The sequence below is a fragment of the Sphaerodactylus townsendi genome, linkage group LG07 (genome assembly GCF_021028975.2).
Source record: "Sphaerodactylus townsendi isolate TG3544 linkage group LG07, MPM_Stown_v2.3, whole genome shotgun sequence".
In the NCBI taxonomy this organism is placed as follows: domain Eukaryota; kingdom Metazoa; phylum Chordata; class Lepidosauria; order Squamata; family Sphaerodactylidae; genus Sphaerodactylus; species Sphaerodactylus townsendi.
Genome location: NC_059431.1, coordinates 73,836,572 through 73,854,957, shown reverse-complemented (window position 1 = coordinate 73,854,957; position 18,386 = coordinate 73,836,572). Strand labels below are relative to the sequence as shown.

The 18,386-nt window shown below is 71.8% G+C and overlaps 1 protein-coding gene across 1 annotated transcript in view; it reads left to right on the top strand.

The window, feature by feature from the left end:
- VPS13A (vacuolar protein sorting 13 homolog A) overlaps positions 1 to 18,386 on the top strand; it is a 151,736-nt gene that overhangs the window by 83,231 nt on the left and 50,119 nt on the right. The window contains exons 43-48 of the mRNA XM_048504374.1: positions 1,027 to 1,185; positions 1,300 to 1,553; positions 3,664 to 3,832; positions 4,001 to 4,057; positions 15,830 to 15,925; positions 16,568 to 16,621. Of these exons, the coding sequence (XP_048360331.1) occupies positions 1,027 to 1,185; positions 1,300 to 1,553; positions 3,664 to 3,832; positions 4,001 to 4,057; positions 15,830 to 15,925; positions 16,568 to 16,621 (789 nt within the window). The remainder of the gene's footprint in view (positions 1 to 1,026; positions 1,186 to 1,299; positions 1,554 to 3,663; positions 3,833 to 4,000; positions 4,058 to 15,829; positions 15,926 to 16,567; positions 16,622 to 18,386) is intronic.

The following is an 18,386-nucleotide window of genomic DNA, read 5'->3' as shown; positions in this document are numbered from 1 at the left end:
CCAAATTCGTTCAGCCTGCATTCTTTCTATAGTTTTCGTTACCAGTAGATGCCAGCTCCGTATATTTCATTGTAGTGGCAAGATTTTTTATCTAGGAAAGGCTGTAGCTGGCTCACTAGCCAGAGGTGTTGGAAGTTGTTTCTGGTCACTGCTGCCATCCACTAACCCAAAAGGGAAGCAGCACTCCCATCTATGAACCTTCTCTTTTAGAAGGAGGGTGGCCTCATCCAGAACAGGAGATGTCTCAATTTGCAAAAATGTTCTTCCATTATCAGTAGTACCTCCATCTTGTCTGGATTAAATTTAAGTCCTTTGGTCCTCATCCATCATAAAACTGTTAGGACTTGACAATTAGATCAGCAAAATCTACTTGACAGCTTGGCTGTTGCAATCCTCTACCTTTCACCTAGTTTAAGGTGGGTGATGCAACCATGACTAAGCACATCTAGTGTGATTGCATCACTACTCCCTGATTGGTTGTATATCTGTATATATATGCACAGAACAGTTTGCTCTGCGCGTGCTTTGTTTATCCAGTTGCTGTGCTGCACTCTGTCAGACTGTTTTGTGATTTTGGAAACAAGGAATAAAACCCTTCTGTTCTTTGAAGTGAACAATGCCTGGGTTCCTGCGTTTTCTTTTCCTTAACTGCTTCTGCTGTTACCACGACCGCTGCTGAGTGGATCCTTCTCAAAAACTGCATCTTGGCACCTGGTGCATATCTCACCCATCATAATGATTTGCTTAGAAATAATGCACTAGTGCCAACTATTAAAAACCAAACTGTCATTTTTAAAAGTATTTTCTTCCTTATGAGGCTCTCCTTTTTACTGTTTGTGGTTATAATGATGATAATGGTTATATTTTAGTCTTTAGGATATTTCAAAATCCTTTTTGAAAAACTATACTGATATTCCAGATATTTTCTACTATAGCCAGTATATATCTCTGTTCCAGTAACAACTTTCCTCTTTTGGTGTTAATTAACCCTTCTCCCTGTCACTCCATCCCACTTCCCTTTTAAAGATGAAAAAGAAGACCAAAAAATCTCTGGCTGAATCAGTTACTGAAGAAGAACACTACAAAGTGCCAGAGTACAAAACAGTAATAAATATTTATTCGGAAGAGCAACTGAACATTACATTATCCAAATGTGGTCTGCTAATGTTGAGTAATCTTGGCACGGTAAGAAATACCATAAGAATTTAGTTTGGGTCTTAAAATTGAATTTCAACCCCATGTTTTCACTTAGGAACTACTCAGTTACTACTTGTTAATCCATTATTTTATCATTTTTAGGCATTTGCTGAAGCAGCTACACAGACATCAGAAATCTATAAGAAAGATAAGGCACCATTTGTATTGATAAATTCCTTAGGTGTGTCTGTTGTTGTATTGCCTAGTAATGCCTTCAGTGTCTTGAATGTTGAATCAAGGTCAGAATCATTTCATCTTGAAAACGGGCAAAGCCTAAGCATGGAATATATCAAAACTAAGAGTGAATATGACCAGTTCACAGCTATGACTACCCTGAGCAGCAAAGTATTCTACATATGGCAGAAGTAAGTAAGCTGGTGTTTCTTTGTAAGCTTTCAGCTTTCTACTCAGCAGTTGTACATGAAAGTAGAAACAACATATTTCCACAACAAAAAGGGCTAGAATCTTTTTTTTTTCACAAAATGAAACCAGAAAATTCAGAGGAACTGTTAGATGATGGCAATAGAGTTTAAAATTTATTGCAGTTTAGCTGTTACTGATTTTAAGAATTGATTTTGAAAACCAGAAATAACAGGGATGATAGTGGCTGCAGACGCTGTAGCACGGGATATGGTGTCTCACCTTCGTCCTCCCATTGCAACCCATTATGTCCACGTAAAGTCAATCTTGAGAGCTGAAGAACCCTTGGGAACAATGCAGGATGCAAATGCACGGAAATTCAACAAGAAGGAGAACAGTATCAAACACTCCTCCCACACATATACTTTTGTCTGAGCTTTTGTACTGTTTGTAGCACTTGCTTCATGTGTATGACAGTGGGTGTGGCAGATTTTTTTTCTGCTGATTTCCTGAGGCTTTAACTCCAGCACCATGTCCCATGCAGACGCCATGTTTTCTCAGGGAAAGATTTTGTGCCAAGAATACCAAAGGGAGCCAGTGACCACCTGCCTATCTGGAAGCCACCTGCAGGCTCACGTGAGGAGGCACGTCACCCACACACACTGGAAGCCTTCACCAGCCTGTGGGCCTGCTAGAGCTTGCCAGCCCCAGCCCCACAGGAGGAAGAGGCCGAAGAGAAGGCAGGGAGGCAGCCAGCTACAGGTGCGGACCCTCTGGCAGCTGCTGCTGCCCACAACCCCCGGCTCAACCTTCATCAATGCCTAGAGCCGCCCACCTCCCTGCTGCCTTGTCTTTGACCTCTTCCTCTTGCGGGGCTGGGTGGAGGGGCAGGGAGGCAGCCAGCCACAGACATGCAGCTCAAGGGGGGGCTCCGCTGGCTGAAAGATCAGCCTGGTGGGGCCGGGCCAAGGGGTGGCCCGCAGCAGGTTCATGGCCCAGCTGCTCTGGCTCACCGAGCGCCCCTCGGCCCAGCCACACCAGGCCCCACCCTGCCAGGCTGCCCGGGACCACTGCCGCTGGAGCAGCTGCCGGCTAAGGTAAGTGGGGCATGGGGGGTGGGGACCTGGAACACCTGAAACAGGTGTTGCCCCCAGGCACCATTTTTCCTCCGTACGCCTCTGCAAGAGGCTGCACTGAAAAGTGCAAGATGGCAAAAGTCCCTTCCCCAAACACAATCTGCTCATGGCAGGTTTGAATTGAACTCACTGTTAATGTGTGTTCTTTTTATCTAATGTTCAGAACAGCCTCTGCAGAACTAATTTTGCTTCTCACTATAATTAATTCATAAAGAAAAACTGTCATTATATTAATAATAAAAACTGTCATTTTAAACAGGTTGAATCTGGTTGAAGCAGCAAGTTCTACTACATATTAATATTAATATTAATAAAATTTGTGTAAAATGTGTGTTTGTGTATATATGTCAATTTATGAATCCTTATTTACCTGTATACAAAAATTGATCATATCAAAATGAAGAAAAGATTAGACATCCCTAAAGAAAAAAAATTATGTTAGCCATACTGTGGACCTCCTCTTTTTCTTGAAACGTAATGAAGATCAGACGACAGCATTTAAACTGGTGCACACTCCAGATTTCTTTCTCTGCAGCTAGAATTTTTAGCTCCCTTTCCCAGTATGGGGTTGGAACCTGTACTGCTGAAAAGCAGAAGTATTTTTTTAGATCTTAAAAGGTAGTGAATAAATGCAGAATTACTAGTTTCCTACCATAGTGCCTCATCTTTACATGGATCATTTGACATTTTTTTAATCGGCTTTTTGAAGAAAGTGCACTCTTATCTCCAGTGCTGCAGTGAAGTATAAACTCTCCTTCAGTTTGAAAAAAAAAAAAAGAATAGGAATGCAGCGTGCTCATGAAGTCAGTATGTCAGCTTGTTGACACTTATTCCACTATGGTGTGAATTTAGTAGTAAGCAGGGGGCCCCCTCCATTTTAAAAAAGTCTGGAGCCATTAATTTAATATTTCTCTGTCCTTTTTGTAGTCCTTTATGTAGTTATTTCCTGTAATTCAGTCTGTTTTCTCCAAATTTTAGCACCTGAAAACCACTCCACTACCGATAAGATTCCACTGACAAAAGTGGGACGAAGTCTTTATAGAGTAAGACATAATGACTCAGGTGTTGTACGATCTATAGTTTGTCAAATTGATACCATCGAAGGAAGTAAGACAATAACCGTACACTCACCTATTCAGGTAATATATTTTCCTAAAATTATTGTTGATTGATCAGTTGCCTTATTGCTTTGTTCATTTGAGGAATGTAGAAGATGTAAATAAGAGTAACATCAATTTTACTGAGGATGATAATTTAACAGGAAGTCTTCTCTACTGAGACATCATGGTTATTATTCCTTTTCCTAGATTGGCAAGAGTTCAATTTTCATATGCGTTATTAGCTACAGTAGAGATACCTTGCGTGTGTGGAAAGAGATTTAATGTGGAAGGGATTTCCATCAATCAAGTCTACAGAGCAAATTGAATATGGCATACCGGGCCACAGGAAGGCTGTGCCCTATGCCAATTTGGTGAGGTCAGTTTAGTTGTGTTGGTGAAAGCATTGGACTAGTGTGTTGGTTAAAGCATCAGACTAGTCCTGGGAGACTGTCAAGCCTGTGCTATGCTTGGCCTGGCAGCTAGCATGTCCAAGGCCACAGCTGGCCCAGCCCTTATCTCCACCCGAGGCTGAGAAGGTTTCTATTCTTCTGCATGTAACTAGTGAATAGTGCTTAAATGGTCCCCTTTATCTGCCATTTCCCGTAAGGGGGAAGCGACTGTCTCATAATAATGCCTCTGTTCTCACCATCCTTTCTTATGCACTGTTTTGGGAATGCGAGGGAGGGGGGAATCATGGGGTTGCAACTTACAGGTATAAACTGGGGTTCAGAGAGCAAAGTGGTAGCTTTAGCTTTCTGAACTTCAGGCTGACACAGTTCCAATAAAGTTCTTGAAACTTTCCTGAGTCTTGTTTGCTGACTGGAGTAACAGATCCTCACAAAGACCTTGGGTCAAATCTCTACTTGGCCATGAAGTGTCCTGGGTGACCTTAAGTTAGTTAACTCTTTCTCAGACTAACCTTCTTCATAGGATTATTGTGAGCATAAAATGGGTTAGGGAAAATGACATATGCCACTCTGAGCTTCTTGGAGGAAGAGGATTATAATGTATTAGACCAGGGGTAGGGAACCTGCGGCTCTCCAGATGTTCAGGAACTACAATTCCCATCAGCCTCTGTCAGCATGGCCAATTGGTCCCCCCCCCCCCCCCACCCCCCCCCCCCCCCACCCCCCCCCCCCCCCACCCCCCCCCCCCCCCACCCCCCCCCCCCCCCACCCCCCCCCCCCCCCACCCCCCCCCCCCCCCACCCCCCCCCCCCCCCACCCCCCCCCCCCCCCACCCCCCCCCCCCCCCACCCCCCCCCCCCCCCACCCCCCCCCCCCCCCACCCCCCCCCCCCCCCACCCCCCCCCCCCCCCACCCCCCCCCCCCCCCACCCCCCCCCCCCCCCACCCCCCCCCCCCCCCACCCCCCCCCCCCCCCACCCCCCCCCCCCCCCACCCCCCCCCCCCCCCACCCCCCCCCCCCCCCACCCCCCCCCCCCCCCACCCCCCCCCCCCCCCACCCCCCCCCCCCCCCACCCCCCCCCCCCCCCACCCCCCCCCCCCCCCACCCCCCCCCCCCCCCACCCCCCCCCCCCCCCACCCCCCCCCCCCCCCACCCCCCCCCCCCCCCACCCCCCCCCCCCCCCACCCCCCCCCCCCCCCACCCCCCCCCCCCCCCACCCCCCCCCCCCCCCACCCCCCCCCCCCCCCACCCCCCCCCCCCCCCACCCCCCCCCCCCCCCACCCCCCCCCCCCCCCACCCCCCCCCCCCCCCACCCCCCCCCCCCCCCACCCCCCCCCCCCCCCACCCCCCCCCCCCCCCACCCCCCCCCCCCCCCACCCCCCCCCCCCCCCACCCCCCCCCCCCCCCACCCCCCCCCCCCCCCACCCCCCCCCCCCCCCACCCCCCCCCCCCCCCACCCCCCCCCCCCCCCACCCCCCCCCCCCCCCACCCCCCCCCCCCCCCACCCCCCCCCCCCCCCACCCCCCCCCCCCCCCACCCCCCCCCCCCCCCACCCCCCCCCCCCCCCACCCCCCCCCCCCCCCACCCCCCCCCCCCCCCACCCCCCCCCCCCCCCACCCCCCCCCCCCCCCACCCCCCCCCCCCCCCACCCCCCCCCCCCCCCACCCCCCCCCCCCCCCACCCCCCCCCCCCCCCACCCCCCCCCCCCCCCACCCCCCCCCCCCCCCACCCCCCCCCCCCCCCACCCCCCCCCCCCCCCACCCCCCCCCCCCCCCACCCCCCCCCCCCCCCACCCCCCCCCCCCCCCACCCCCCCCCCCCCCCACCCCCCCCCCCCCCCACCCCCCCCCCCCCCCACCCCCCCCCCCCCCCACCCCCCCCCCCCCCCACCCCCCCCCCCCCCCACCCCCCCCCCCCCCCACCCCCCCCCCCCCCCACCCCCCCCCCCCCCCACCCCCCCCCCCCCCCACCCCCCCCCCCCCCCACCCCCCCCCCCCCCCACCCCCCCCCCCCCCCACCCCCCCCCCCCCCCACCCCCCCCCCCCCCCACCCCCCCCCCCCCCCACCCCCCCCCCCCCCCACCCCCCCCCCCCCCCACCCCCCCCCCCCCCCACCCCCCCCCCCCCCCACCCCCCCCCCCCCCCACCCCCCCCCCCCCCCACCCCCCCCCCCCCCCACCCCCCCCCCCCCCCACCCCCCCCCCCCCCCACCCCCCCCCCCCCCCACCCCCCCCCCCCCCCACCCCCCCCCCCCCCCACCCCCCCCCCCCCCCACCCCCCCCCCCCCCCACCCCCCCCCCCCCCCACCCCCCCCCCCCCCCACCCCCCCCCCCCCCCACCCCCCCCCCCCCCCACCCCCCCCCCCCCCCACCCCCCCCCCCCCCCACCCCCCCCCCCCCCCACCCCCCCCCCCCCCCACCCCCCCCCCCCCCCACCCCCCCCCCCCCCCACCCCCCCCCCCCCCCACCCCCCCCCCCCCCCACCCCCCCCCCCCCCCACCCCCCCCCCCCCCCACCCCCCCCCCCCCCCACCCCCCCCCCCCCCCACCCCCCCCCCCCCCCACCCCCCCCCCCCCCCACCCCCCCCCCCCCCCACCCCCCCCCCCCCCCACCCCCCCCCCCCCCCACCCCCCCCCCCCCCCACCCCCCCCCCCCCCCACCCCCCCCCCCCCCCACCCCCCCCCCCCCCCACCCCCCCCCCCCCCCACCCCCCCCCCCCCCCACCCCCCCCCCCCCCCACCCCCCCCCCCCCCCACCCCCCCCCCCCCCCACCCCCCCCCCCCCCCACCCCCCCCCCCCCCCACCCCCCCCCCCCCCCACCCCCCCCCCCCCCCACCCCCCCCCCCCCCCACCCCCCCCCCCCCCCACCCCCCCCCCCCCCCACCCCCCCCCCCCCCCACCCCCCCCCCCCCCCACCCCCCCCCCCCCCCACCCCCCCCCCCCCCCACCCCCCCCCCCCCCCACCCCCCCCCCCCCCCACCCCCCCCCCCCCCCACCCCCCCCCCCCCCCACCCCCCCCCCCCCCCACCCCCCCCCCCCCCCACCCCCCCCCCCCCCCACCCCCCCCCCCCCCCACCCCCCCCCCCCCCCACCCCCCCCCCCCCCCACCCCCCCCCCCCCCCACCCCCCCCCCCCCCCACCCCCCCCCCCCCCCACCCCCCCCCCCCCCCACCCCCCCCCCCCCCCACCCCCCCCCCCCCCCACCCCCCCCCCCCCCCACCCCCCCCCCCCCCCACCCCCCCCCCCCCCCACCCCCCCCCCCCCCCACCCCCCCCCCCCCCCACCCCCCCCCCCCCCCACCCCCCCCCCCCCCCACCCCCCCCCCCCCCCACCCCCCCCCCCCCCCACCCCCCCCCCCCCCCACCCCCCCCCCCCCCCACCCCCCCCCCCCCCCACCCCCCCCCCCCCCCACCCCCCCCCCCCCCCACCCCCCCCCCCCCCCACCCCCCCCCCCCCCCACCCCCCCCCCCCCCCACCCCCCCCCCCCCCCACCCCCCCCCCCCCCCACCCCCCCCCCCCCCCACCCCCCCCCCCCCCCACCCCCCCCCCCCCCCACCCCCCCCCCCCCCCACCCCCCCCCCCCCCCACCCCCCCCCCCCCCCACCCCCCCCCCCCCCCACCCCCCCCCCCCCCCACCCCCCCCCCCCCCCACCCCCCCCCCCCCCCACCCCCCCCCCCCCCCACCCCCCCCCCCCCCCACCCCCCCCCCCCCCCACCCCCCCCCCCCCCCACCCCCCCCCCCCCCCACCCCCCCCCCCCCCCACCCCCCCCCCCCCCCACCCCCCCCCCCCCCCACCCCCCCCCCCCCCCACCCCCCCCCCCCCCCACCCCCCCCCCCCCCCACCCCCCCCCCCCCCCACCCCCCCCCCCCCCCACCCCCCCCCCCCCCCACCCCCCCCCCCCCCCACCCCCCCCCCCCCCCACCCCCCCCCCCCCCCACCCCCCCCCCCCCCCACCCCCCCCCCCCCCCACCCCCCCCCCCCCCCACCCCCCCCCCCCCCCACCCCCCCCCCCCCCCACCCCCCCCCCCCCCCACCCCCCCCCCCCCCCACCCCCCCCCCCCCCCACCCCCCCCCCCCCCCACCCCCCCCCCCCCCCACCCCCCCCCCCCCCCACCCCCCCCCCCCCCCACCCCCCCCCCCCCCCACCCCCCCCCCCCCCCACCCCCCCCCCCCCCCACCCCCCCCCCCCCCCACCCCCCCCCCCCCCCACCCCCCCCCCCCCCCACCCCCCCCCCCCCCCACCCCCCCCCCCCCCCACCCCCCCCCCCCCCCACCCCCCCCCCCCCCCACCCCCCCCCCCCCCCACCCCCCCCCCCCCCCACCCCCCCCCCCCCCCACCCCCCCCCCCCCCCACCCCCCCCCCCCCCCACCCCCCCCCCCCCCCACCCCCCCCCCCCCCCACCCCCCCCCCCCCCCACCCCCCCCCCCCCCCACCCCCCCCCCCCCCCACCCCCCCCCCCCCCCACCCCCCCCCCCCCCCACCCCCCCCCCCCCCCACCCCCCCCCCCCCCCACCCCCCCCCCCCCCCACCCCCCCCCCCCCCCACCCCCCCCCCCCCCCACCCCCCCCCCCCCCCACCCCCCCCCCCCCCCACCCCCCCCCCCCCCCACCCCCCCCCCCCCCCACCCCCCCCCCCCCCCACCCCCCCCCCCCCCCACCCCCCCCCCCCCCCACCCCCCCCCCCCCCCACCCCCCCCCCCCCCCACCCCCCCCCCCCCCCACCCCCCCCCCCCCCCACCCCCCCCCCCCCCCACCCCCCCCCCCCCCCACCCCCCCCCCCCCCCACCCCCCCCCCCCCCCACCCCCCCCCCCCCCCACCCCCCCCCCCCCCCACCCCCCCCCCCCCCCACCCCCCCCCCCCCCCACCCCCCCCCCCCCCCACCCCCCCCCCCCCCCACCCCCCCCCCCCCCCACCCCCCCCCCCCCCCACCCCCCCCCCCCCCCACCCCCCCCCCCCCCCACCCCCCCCCCCCCCCACCCCCCCCCCCCCCCACCCCCCCCCCCCCCCACCCCCCCCCCCCCCCACCCCCCCCCCCCCCCACCCCCCCCCCCCCCCACCCCCCCCCCCCCCCACCCCCCCCCCCCCCCACCCCCCCCCCCCCCCACCCCCCCCCCCCCCCACCCCCCCCCCCCCCCACCCCCCCCCCCCCCCACCCCCCCCCCCCCCCACCCCCCCCCCCCCCCACCCCCCCCCCCCCCCACCCCCCCCCCCCCCCACCCCCCCCCCCCCCCACCCCCCCCCCCCCCCACCCCCCCCCCCCCCCACCCCCCCCCCCCCCCACCCCCCCCCCCCCCCACCCCCCCCCCCCCCCACCCCCCCCCCCCCCCACCCCCCCCCCCCCCCACCCCCCCCCCCCCCCACCCCCCCCCCCCCCCACCCCCCCCCCCCCCCACCCCCCCCCCCCCCCACCCCCCCCCCCCCCCACCCCCCCCCCCCCCCACCCCCCCCCCCCCCCACCCCCCCCCCCCCCCACCCCCCCCCCCCCCCACCCCCCCCCCCCCCCACCCCCCCCCCCCCCCACCCCCCCCCCCCCCCACCCCCCCCCCCCCCCACCCCCCCCCCCCCCCACCCCCCCCCCCCCCCACCCCCCCCCCCCCCCACCCCCCCCCCCCCCCACCCCCCCCCCCCCCCACCCCCCCCCCCCCCCACCCCCCCCCCCCCCCACCCCCCCCCCCCCCCACCCCCCCCCCCCCCCACCCCCCCCCCCCCCCACCCCCCCCCCCCCCCACCCCCCCCCCCCCCCACCCCCCCCCCCCCCCACCCCCCCCCCCCCCCACCCCCCCCCCCCCCCACCCCCCCCCCCCCCCACCCCCCCCCCCCCCCACCCCCCCCCCCCCCCACCCCCCCCCCCCCCCACCCCCCCCCCCCCCCACCCCCCCCCCCCCCCACCCCCCCCCCCCCCCACCCCCCCCCCCCCCCACCCCCCCCCCCCCCCACCCCCCCCCCCCCCCACCCCCCCCCCCCCCCACCCCCCCCCCCCCCCACCCCCCCCCCCCCCCACCCCCCCCCCCCCCCACCCCCCCCCCCCCCCACCCCCCCCCCCCCCCACCCCCCCCCCCCCCCACCCCCCCCCCCCCCCACCCCCCCCCCCCCCCACCCCCCCCCCCCCCCACCCCCCCCCCCCCCCACCCCCCCCCCCCCCCACCCCCCCCCCCCCCCACCCCCCCCCCCCCCCACCCCCCCCCCCCCCCACCCCCCCCCCCCCCCACCCCCCCCCCCCCCCACCCCCCCCCCCCCCCACCCCCCCCCCCCCCCACCCCCCCCCCCCCCCACCCCCCCCCCCCCCCACCCCCCCCCCCCCCCACCCCCCCCCCCCCCCACCCCCCCCCCCCCCCACCCCCCCCCCCCCCCACCCCCCCCCCCCCCCACCCCCCCCCCCCCCCACCCCCCCCCCCCCCCACCCCCCCCCCCCCCCACCCCCCCCCCCCCCCACCCCCCCCCCCCCCCACCCCCCCCCCCCCCCACCCCCCCCCCCCCCCACCCCCCCCCCCCCCCACCCCCCCCCCCCCCCACCCCCCCCCCCCCCCACCCCCCCCCCCCCCCACCCCCCCCCCCCCCCACCCCCCCCCCCCCCCACCCCCCCCCCCCCCCACCCCCCCCCCCCCCCACCCCCCCCCCCCCCCACCCCCCCCCCCCCCCACCCCCCCCCCCCCCCACCCCCCCCCCCCCCCACCCCCCCCCCCCCCCACCCCCCCCCCCCCCCACCCCCCCCCCCCCCCACCCCCCCCCCCCCCCACCCCCCCCCCCCCCCACCCCCCCCCCCCCCCACCCCCCCCCCCCCCCACCCCCCCCCCCCCCCACCCCCCCCCCCCCCCACCCCCCCCCCCCCCCACCCCCCCCCCCCCCCACCCCCCCCCCCCCCCACCCCCCCCCCCCCCCACCCCCCCCCCCCCCCACCCCCCCCCCCCCCCACCCCCCCCCCCCCCCACCCCCCCCCCCCCCCACCCCCCCCCCCCCCCACCCCCCCCCCCCCCCACCCCCCCCCCCCCCCACCCCCCCCCCCCCCCACCCCCCCCCCCCCCCACCCCCCCCCCCCCCCACCCCCCCCCCCCCCCACCCCCCCCCCCCCCCACCCCCCCCCCCCCCCACCCCCCCCCCCCCCCACCCCCCCCCCCCCCCACCCCCCCCCCCCCCCACCCCCCCCCCCCCCCACCCCCCCCCCCCCCCACCCCCCCCCCCCCCCACCCCCCCCCCCCCCCACCCCCCCCCCCCCCCACCCCCCCCCCCCCCCACCCCCCCCCCCCCCCACCCCCCCCCCCCCCCACCCCCCCCCCCCCCCACCCCCCCCCCCCCCCACCCCCCCCCCCCCCCACCCCCCCCCCCCCCCACCCCCCCCCCCCCCCACCCCCCCCCCCCCCCACCCCCCCCCCCCCCCACCCCCCCCCCCCCCCACCCCCCCCCCCCCCCACCCCCCCCCCCCCCCACCCCCCCCCCCCCCCACCCCCCCCCCCCCCCACCCCCCCCCCCCCCCACCCCCCCCCCCCCCCACCCCCCCCCCCCCCCACCCCCCCCCCCCCCCACCCCCCCCCCCCCCCACCCCCCCCCCCCCCCACCCCCCCCCCCCCCCACCCCCCCCCCCCCCCACCCCCCCCCCCCCCCACCCCCCCCCCCCCCCACCCCCCCCCCCCCCCACCCCCCCCCCCCCCCACCCCCCCCCCCCCCCACCCCCCCCCCCCCCCACCCCCCCCCCCCCCCACCCCCCCCCCCCCCCACCCCCCCCCCCCCCCACCCCCCCCCCCCCCCACCCCCCCCCCCCCCCACCCCCCCCCCCCCCCACCCCCCCCCCCCCCCACCCCCCCCCCCCCCCACCCCCCCCCCCCCCCACCCCCCCCCCCCCCCACCCCCCCCCCCCCCCACCCCCCCCCCCCCCCACCCCCCCCCCCCCCCACCCCCCCCCCCCCCCACCCCCCCCCCCCCCCACCCCCCCCCCCCCCCACCCCCCCCCCCCCCCACCCCCCCCCCCCCCCACCCCCCCCCCCCCCCACCCCCCCCCCCCCCCACCCCCCCCCCCCCCCACCCCCCCCCCCCCCCACCCCCCCCCCCCCCCACCCCCCCCCCCCCCCACCCCCCCCCCCCCCCACCCCCCCCCCCCCCCACCCCCCCCCCCCCCCACCCCCCCCCCCCCCCACCCCCCCCCCCCCCCACCCCCCCCCCCCCCCACCCCCCCCCCCCCCCACCCCCCCCCCCCCCCACCCCCCCCCCCCCCCACCCCCCCCCCCCCCCACCCCCCCCCCCCCCCACCCCCCCCCCCCCCCACCCCCCCCCCCCCCCACCCCCCCCCCCCCCCACCCCCCCCCCCCCCCACCCCCCCCCCCCCCCACCCCCCCCCCCCCCCACCCCCCCCCCCCCCCACCCCCCCCCCCCCCCACCCCCCCCCCCCCCCACCCCCCCCCCCCCCCACCCCCCCCCCCCCCCACCCCCCCCCCCCCCCACCCCCCCCCCCCCCCACCCCCCCCCCCCCCCACCCCCCCCCCCCCCCACCCCCCCCCCCCCCCACCCCCCCCCCCCCCCACCCCCCCCCCCCCCCACCCCCCCCCCCCCCCACCCCCCCCCCCCCCCACCCCCCCCCCCCCCCACCCCCCCCCCCCCCCACCCCCCCCCCCCCCCACCCCCCCCCCCCCCCACCCCCCCCCCCCCCCACCCCCCCCCCCCCCCACCCCCCCCCCCCCCCACCCCCCCCCCCCCCCACCCCCCCCCCCCCCCACCCCCCCCCCCCCCCACCCCCCCCCCCCCCCACCCCCCCCCCCCCCCACCCCCCCCCCCCCCCACCCCCCCCCCCCCCCACCCCCCCCCCCCCCCACCCCCCCCCCCCCCCACCCCCCCCCCCCCCCACCCCCCCCCCCCCCCACCCCCCCCCCCCCCCACCCCCCCCCCCCCCCACCCCCCCCCCCCCCCACCCCCCCCCCCCCCCACCCCCCCCCCCCCCCACCCCCCCCCCCCCCCACCCCCCCCCCCCCCCACCCCCCCCCCCCCCCACCCCCCCCCCCCCCCACCCCCCCCCCCCCCCACCCCCCCCCCCCCCCACCCCCCCCCCCCCCCACCCCCCCCCCCCCCCACCCCCCCCCCCCCCCACCCCCCCCCCCCCCCACCCCCCCCCCCCCCCACCCCCCCCCCCCCCCACCCCCCCCCCCCCCCACCCCCCCCCCCCCCCACCCCCCCCCCCCCCCACCCCCCCCCCCCCCCACCCCCCCCCCCCCCCACCCCCCCCCCCCCCCACCCCCCCCCCCCCCCACCCCCCCCCCCCCCCACCCCCCCCCCCCCCCACCCCCCCCCCCCCCCACCCCCCCCCCCCCCCACCCCCCCCCCCCCCCACCCCCCCCCCCCCCCACCCCCCCCCCCCCCCACCCCCCCCCCCCCCCACCCCCCCCCCCCCCCACCCCCCCCCCCCCCCACCCCCCCCCCCCCCCACCCCCCCCCCCCCCCACCCCCCCCCCCCCCCACCCCCCCCCCCCCCCACCCCCCCCCCCCCCCACCCCCCCCCCCCCCCACCCCCCCCCCCCCCCACCCCCCCCCCCCCCCACCCCCCCCCCCCCCCACCCCCCCCCCCCCCCACCCCCCCCCCCCCCCACCCCCCCCCCCCCCCACCCCCCCCCCCCCCCACCCCCCCCCCCCCCCACCCCCCCCCCCCCCCACCCCCCCCCCCCCCCACCCCCCCCCCCCCCCACCCCCCCCCCCCCCCACCCCCCCCCCCCCCCACCCCCCCCCCCCCCCACCCCCCCCCCCCCCCACCCCCCCCCCCCCCCACCCCCCCCCCCCCCCACCCCCCCCCCCCCCCACCCCCCCCCCCCCCCACCCCCCCCCCCCCCCACCCCCCCCCCCCCCCACCCCCCCCCCCCCCCACCCCCCCCCCCCCCCACCCCCCCCCCCCCCCACCCCCCCCCCCCCCCACCCCCCCCCCCCCCCACCCCCCCCCCCCCCCACCCCCCCCCCCCCCCACCCCCCCCCCCCCCCACCCCCCCCCCCCCCCACCCCCCCCCCCCCCCACCCCCCCCCCCCCCCACCCCCCCCCCCCCCCACCCCCCCCCCCCCCCACCCCCCCCCCCCCCCACCCCCCCCCCCCCCCACCCCCCCCCCCCCCCACCCCCCCCCCCCCCCACCCCCCCCCCCCCCCACCCCCCCCCCCCCCCACCCCCCCCCCCCCCCACCCCCCCCCCCCCCCACCCCCCCCCCCCCCCACCCCCCCCCCCCCCCACCCCCCCCCCCCCCCACCCCCCCCCCCCCCCACCCCCCCCCCCCCCCACCCCCCCCCCCCCCCACCCCCCCCCCCCCCCACCCCCCCCCCCCCCCACCCCCCCCCCCCCCCACCCCCCCCCCCCCCCACCCCCCCCCCCCCCCACCCCCCCCCCCCCCCACCCCCCCCCCCCCCCACCCCCCCCCCCCCCCACCCCCCCCCCCCCCCACCCCCCCCCCCCCCCACCCCCCCCCCCCCCCACCCCCCCCCCCCCCCACCCCCCCCCCCCCCCACCCCCCCCCCCCCCCACCCCCCCCCCCCCCCACCCCCCCCCCCCCCCACCCCCCCCCCCCCCCACCCCCCCCCCCCCCCACCCCCCCCCCCCCCCACCCCCCCCCCCCCCCACCCCCCCCCCCCCCCACCCCCCCCCCCCCCCACCCCCCCCCCCCCCCACCCCCCCCCCCCCCCACCCCCCCCCCCCCCCACCCCCCCCCCCCCCCACCCCCCCCCCCCCCCACCATCAGCCTCTGTCAGTATGGCCAATTGGCCATGCTGACAGAGTGCAATACGGAACCAGTTCCTGAACATCTGGAGAGCCGCAGGTTCCCTACCCCTGGTATATTGCCTTGTATCTCTGGTATATAAACTGTATTTGCAAAAGGATAGAAAAGTAGCATATCCCTGGTGCTCCTGCTCAGTCTGTGGCCGTTTCCGCATGGCCACGCTGTGTGGGGGTGTCGGCATAAACAACGCCGACGCACCCCCCCGGGACCATTTGCACAGATGGTCAGGTAGTGGTGGGGAAGACGGCACAGCCTGCACAGAGGCTGCACCGTCCCCCGAAGGCCTTACCGTCCCCTCCGGCCTTCCAGCGCGTTGCACAGGCCATGGGACATGCCCCCCTGCCCTGCGCGACAGCTCTGGAGTCGCAGGACAGGGGGGTGTCCCCTGGCCTGTGCAACGCGCCGGAAGGCCAGAGGGGACGGTAAGGCATTCAGGAAACGGGGGGGGGGGGGGGGGCGCCTTCCAGCCGCTGCCGTTCACACGGCAGTGGTTGGAAGACACTGCTTCTAAAGCAGCATCTTCGCGCCGCTGGGGGGAGCGAGGGCGGTGCTGCTGCAATGCAGCAGCACCTCCCATGCGAACAGCTCCCTAGGGACAGCGTTTTTGCCATCCCTAGGATGCCGTTTATGGCCCGTGTGGAAAGGGCCCATCTGTAGTCTCCAGTAGTTTTGAACCAACCTCAAAGGTAGGTTTCAGCGTGTGATGCTGGTGGATTGCTGCTCTTCCTCTTGGTTTTTGGTTTGTGAGATCCCACAAGATTCCACCTTTGTCCTTACGCTCTTTAGCATCAATATGAAACCACTGTGTGAGGCCATCTGGAGGTTTGGTCTGGATTATCACCAATGTGCGGCTGATGCTCATCTCTATATTACATTTCCATCTGATCCCACAAAGGCTGTTGAAACCCCGAACTGGTACCTGAAAGCAGTTTTAGAGTGGATGCGGGCTAATAAACTGAAGCTTAATCCCAACAAGATAGTGGTGCTACTGGTGAGCAGAAAACCTGACCAAGAGGTTTCACCTATTCTGGATGGGGTTACAGTCTCCTTGAAGGAACTATCCTGTTGGACCTGTTGGTGGATCATCAGGTGGAAATTGTGAGCAGAAAGGCCTTTTACCAGTTTCAAACTGGTTATCCAATTGAGGTCTTTCTTGGTCCAAAAATATTCCCACTGTGATGCTCTTGTTACATCTGGATTACTGCAATGCACTTGACATGGGACTGTCCTTGAGAACTATTCAGAAACATCAGTTGGTACACAGTGGTGTAGCCAGGATGTAAACTGGAGTGGGTCAGAGGGACCATATCATTCTAGTATCGGGTCATCTGCAGTGGCTCCCAATCTGTTTCTGGGCACACTTCAAGGTGCTGGTACTGATATTTAAATCCCTCTATGATTTTGGATTTGAAGGACTGCTTATGGCCTTAAGAACCTACTCCACCTTCTGCAGTCTTCTTTCAAGATCCTGCTCAGATGCCTTGCCTTCTGAGCTGAGACAGATAGTAACACAGGACTGTGTCAAACAAAACAAAAAATGTCTTCTCTCACTGGCAGAAGACACTGATAGAGGGAGACAGATAAATCTCCTGTTGAATGGAGTTCCAAAGATTTGGTGCCACAACTTTCTCAGGTTACCAACCAGAGCAAACAGGCCATGGCCTCTGAAAATGACCAGATTGAGCAGGTATGTTCATATGGGTGAAGGTTGTCCTTAAGGTATGTTGATCCCAGGCTGTACAGGACTTTAAATTGAACCTTGAATTGAGCCTGGAAGCAAATACGAAGCCATTGTAGATAAAACAAGACTATGGTCTTTACAGCCCACTCTAGTCAACACTCTGACATCAGCATTCTGTACCAACTGCAGCTTCTGGACAGCCTTTGAAAGTAGCCCCATCATGGACGTAGGTAAGGGGGGGGGTTTCTCGGGTTTGAAAAAAAAAACCCATTCATGTCTGAAGCTCCGCCACTTCGTTTGTGGGTTTTTAAAACATTTTAGTGTTTTTTGGTTTTTGGCCTGCAGGGGGTGCATTGTGTGGGCTATCAGCACCAAACTTTCAGGGATTGTTTGGAGACTCTCCTGATGTTACTACCCAGGTTTGGTGAGGTTTGGTTCAGGGGGTCCAAAGTTATGAACTCCCAAAGGGGGGGCCCCCATCCTCCATTGTTTCCAATGGGGGCTAATAGAAGATGGGGGCTACACCTTTGAGGGTCCATAACTTTGGACCCCCTGAACCAAACTTCACCAAACCTGGGATGTACTACCAGGAGAGTCTCTTATTGATACCACCCAGGTTTTGTGAAGTTTGGTCCAGGGAGTCCAAATCTATTGACTCCCAAAGGGGGTGGCCCATCCCCCATTGTTTCCAATGGGAGATAATAGGAGATGGGGCTACACCCTTGAGGGTCCATAACTTTGGGCCCCCTGAACCAAACTTCACCAAACCTGGGTGCTATCATTAGGAGAGACTCCTAAAGATACCCTGAAAGTTTGGTGCTTCTAGCTTAACCATTGCACCCCTGACAGCAGGCAGCCCCCAAATTTCCCCAGATTCTCCTTTTAAATCCACCCCCTTCGGCATGGATTTAAAGGGAGAATCTGAGGTCCTCAGTTTAGAAGAAGAAGAAGAGTTTGGATTTATATCCCCCCTTTCTCTCCTGTAGGAGACTCAAAGGGGCTTACAACCTCCTTGCCCTTGCTCCCTCACAACAAACACCCTGTGAGGTGGGTGGGGCTGAGAGAGCAACGAAAAGCTGTGACTAGCCCAAGGTCACCCAGCTGGCGTGTGTGGGAGTACACAGGCTAATCTGAATTCCCCAAATAAGCCTCCACAGCTCAAGCAGCAGAGCAGGGAATCAAACCCGGTTCCTCCAGATTAGAATGCACCTGCTCTTAACCACTACGCCACATTGAAAGTGATGCTGTTTCAGGGTGGGGGATAATCCACCCCAAAACAGCATCACTTTCAATGTTGTTTAACTAGGCACCCCAGATTCTCCCTTTTATGTGGATTTAAAAGGAGAATTTGGGCTCTCTAGTTTAAACACCATTGAAAGTGATGCTGTTTGGGGATGGATTCCAGCATCGTAGCGGCTGCCCGGGGGAGGGGCGCAAAACTCAGATTTTGCACCAGGCTCCATTTTCCCTCCATGCCTCTGCCCAGAGGGGAGGGGCAGGGGAGGGCATGGCAGGGCAGGGCAGGGCAGGGGAGTCTGCCATTCCCGACCTCAGAGAGCTGCTTTTATAAGCGCTAGGCCAGGGGCGGGGCGGGGCTTGGGGACAACCGAACCCCCCCCCCATAAAAAATCTATACCTACGTCCCTGAGCCCCATGCAGAGCACATTTCAGCAATCTAATCTAGATATTAATAGGGCATGCACCACAGCAGAGATGTTTTCTTCCCAGGAAGGGCCACAGCTGGCTCACTAGCCAAAGCTGGTGAAAGGCA